Source organism: Entamoeba dispar, genomic scaffold (assembly GCF_000209125.1).
Source record: "Entamoeba dispar SAW760 scf_1105229463659 genomic scaffold, whole genome shotgun sequence".
Classification (NCBI taxonomy): Eukaryota; Evosea; order Mastigamoebida; family Endamoebidae; genus Entamoeba; species Entamoeba dispar.
This window is the reverse complement of record NW_001855803.1, coordinates 19604-21875: the sequence shown is the minus strand read 5'-3', so window position 1 is coordinate 21875 and position 2272 is coordinate 19604. Positions and strand designations below refer to the sequence as shown.

Genomic DNA, 2272 nt, shown 5'->3' with positions numbered 1-2272 from the left:
ATATATTAAATGACTCTCCTTATTATCAAAAAAAATTAAAACAAATGGAAAATATTAATTGGAGAATTAGAGCACGATTAATTTATTTAAATAGTAAATATAAAGGATTATTAGAATATTTAAAAGTATTTATAGAAGAATATAAAAAGAATAAAAACTATTTTGAATTATTTGAAAGTGATTTAGCACTATTCCTGGATAAAGATCGTTGTGAAGATGAAATTAGTATTATTAGAAAATCATTTAAACCATTTTGTGAAGAAAAAAAATGTGTTTTAACAGAAACTATTTATTATTGTATTTCTATGGCACCAGATGGAGTTACTTCTCCATTATTAGGTGTTTTAATGAAAGAATTAGATTTAATGCAAGCACCAATTAAATATAATGTACTTATTTTTAATTTATTTTATAAACAAATTCCTCCATATATTTCTACTGAACATGATCAATGGCTTGGAATTAAATCTCCTAAAATTTCATCAAGAATTCATTTTAATATCTATACTTATTTGATTGATTCTCTACCTCCAAATGTCCTTATTCCTTTATTACAGAAAAGTGTTCCATGTGCAGCTACAGAATATTTTAGTCTTCGATTTAAAGAGATGGGATTAAGAACATATCAACCAATTCTTTCTACTAGATTTGAAACTCAATTAATAAGTACTAAGTGCGTTGTTTGTGAAAGAGTAATTAAAAATGGTGATAGATTCATTGTTAAAAATGGTATGTTTTATCACATTCAATGTAAGTAAATTCACTTTTAAAAAATAAAACTATTAGGAAATTGTTATTTTATAATTCTTTTTATAATTTTTGTTTTAAAAAATTATAAAAATCTTAAATATTAAATTAATGGAAGTTGTAGAACATATTGAATATTTAGAACATGAACGTCCTCATTTTACTTTAAATGAATTTGCTGTCATTGCTGAATACATTCGTGACTTATCTACAATTACTCAATTTGTTTTTATTTCTAAAAATTGCAAAGAAACATTTGATACTTTATCAACAACTTTATTACCTTTTATATCTCCGTTTACTATGACACCAATTGAATTAACTGTTACTAGAACTCTTTCTTTATTAAAAGTATTAAAATATTTTCCTCATGCAAATTGTATTCAATGTGATACTGACACTATTCGTATTTTACCAGAAAATGTTTTTACTAATTACTCTTTAATTGAAGTTAAAGAAAATGAAGAACCTTTAAGTATTAAAGAAAATTTTGCCCTAATTAAATCAATCGCTTCAAAACTTGTTTCTTTACCAATTAAAATTGATGAAGAAGCATTTGACTTTCCTCAAGAAATTCATTTTTCTGAAATGATTGCATTAAAATATCTTTCTATTACATTCACTCAAAATGATACTTTTGAATATGTCCCTAAATCTAAAGTTCATTTTCAACGATTTTCAAGACTACAGGAATTAAAATTACTTCCTCGTCTTCAATTGTTATCAGTAAATTGTGAACAATCAACTGCAATTTTACTTGCTCCAATCTTTAGGGAACTTCAATGTCTTGTCAATGTAATTTTATTATATTCAGAGGATAATGTAGATATTGTAAAAGAAGTAATGTCAAGTAATGTTGTTGTTTGTTGTGAGTATGACTCAACAATGACTGAATATACTCGTCTTCAAACAATTATTTTACAACACGAAGGGTTATCTGTTAAAGTAGAAACTGTTGGTTCAATGAATTTATTTGAAGAACTTATGGAAAATACATTAGCTTCAAATATTGTAATATATGAAAGAGTTCCAAATTGGATGTCTAGTATTGATTTAACTACATATACTCATATTCAAAATTTACAAATAGAAGGTAAAGCACAAAATGTTGAGATAAATATACCAACCTCAGTTACTTCATTAAAAATGAATACTACTATAGGTTATTCTATTTCCAACATTGATGAGATTCCTTTAAAAGAACTTAAACTAGAAAATTGTGATTTAAATCCAATCTTGTTCTCTAATAAAAATCTTAAAAACATAGAAATAAAGTGTTGTGCTATTCATACAACATTTGTCTGTCCTAGCTCTGTTTCTCATTTTTCTTTAAGTGGTTCAGAGCTTCAAGTCCAACTAAATGATGGTTTGGAAATTGTTGAACTAGGACTTCAAACCGTACTTCTACATTACAACTTCCTAAATCAGTTCAAATTTTATCAACAGAAATTAGTGTTTCAATGCTTTCTTTACCAAATCTTCAACGATTGGATATATCAAATTTACCAGTTAATATTGATTTGTT

At 25.4% G+C, this 2272-nt stretch overlaps 3 protein-coding genes across 3 annotated transcripts in view, besides 3 other annotated features; all 3 read left to right on the top strand.

Annotated features, from left to right (window-relative positions):
- The window catches only part of EDI_202410 (uncharacterized protein), a gene marked incomplete at both ends in the record, with an annotated part of 2256 nt that extends 2243 nt beyond the window's left edge, over window positions 1–13 (top strand). Inside the window, one exon of the mRNA XM_001733496.1 lies at window positions 1–13. This exon is cut by the window's left edge and continues 2243 nt beyond it. Coding sequence (XP_001733548.1) covers window positions 1–13 — 13 coding nt within the window.
- A 31-nt stretch (window positions 14–44) lies between these two features.
- Window positions 45–758, top strand: EDI_202400 (uncharacterized protein; the record flags this gene model as incomplete). The annotated part of the gene is made up of 1 exon (XM_001741227.1): window positions 45–758. One exon carries the CDS (start codon window positions 45–47, stop codon window positions 756–758), a length of 714 nt encoding a protein of 237 aa, XP_001741279.1.
- Window positions 77–173: a sequence feature (AT_rich).
- Window positions 377–416: a sequence feature (AT_rich).
- A 6-nt stretch (window positions 759–764) lies between the features above and the next one.
- Window positions 765–860: a sequence feature (AT_rich).
- EDI_202290 (uncharacterized protein) overlaps window positions 859–2272 on the top strand; it is a gene marked incomplete at both ends in the record, with an annotated part of 1739 nt that continues 325 nt past the window's right edge. The window contains 2 exons of the mRNA XM_001733495.1: window positions 859–2113; window positions 2176–2272. The exon at window positions 2176–2272 is cut by the window's right edge and continues 325 nt beyond it. Of these exons, the coding sequence (XP_001733547.1) occupies window positions 859–2113; window positions 2176–2272 (1352 nt within the window). The remainder of the gene's footprint in view (window positions 2114–2175) is intronic.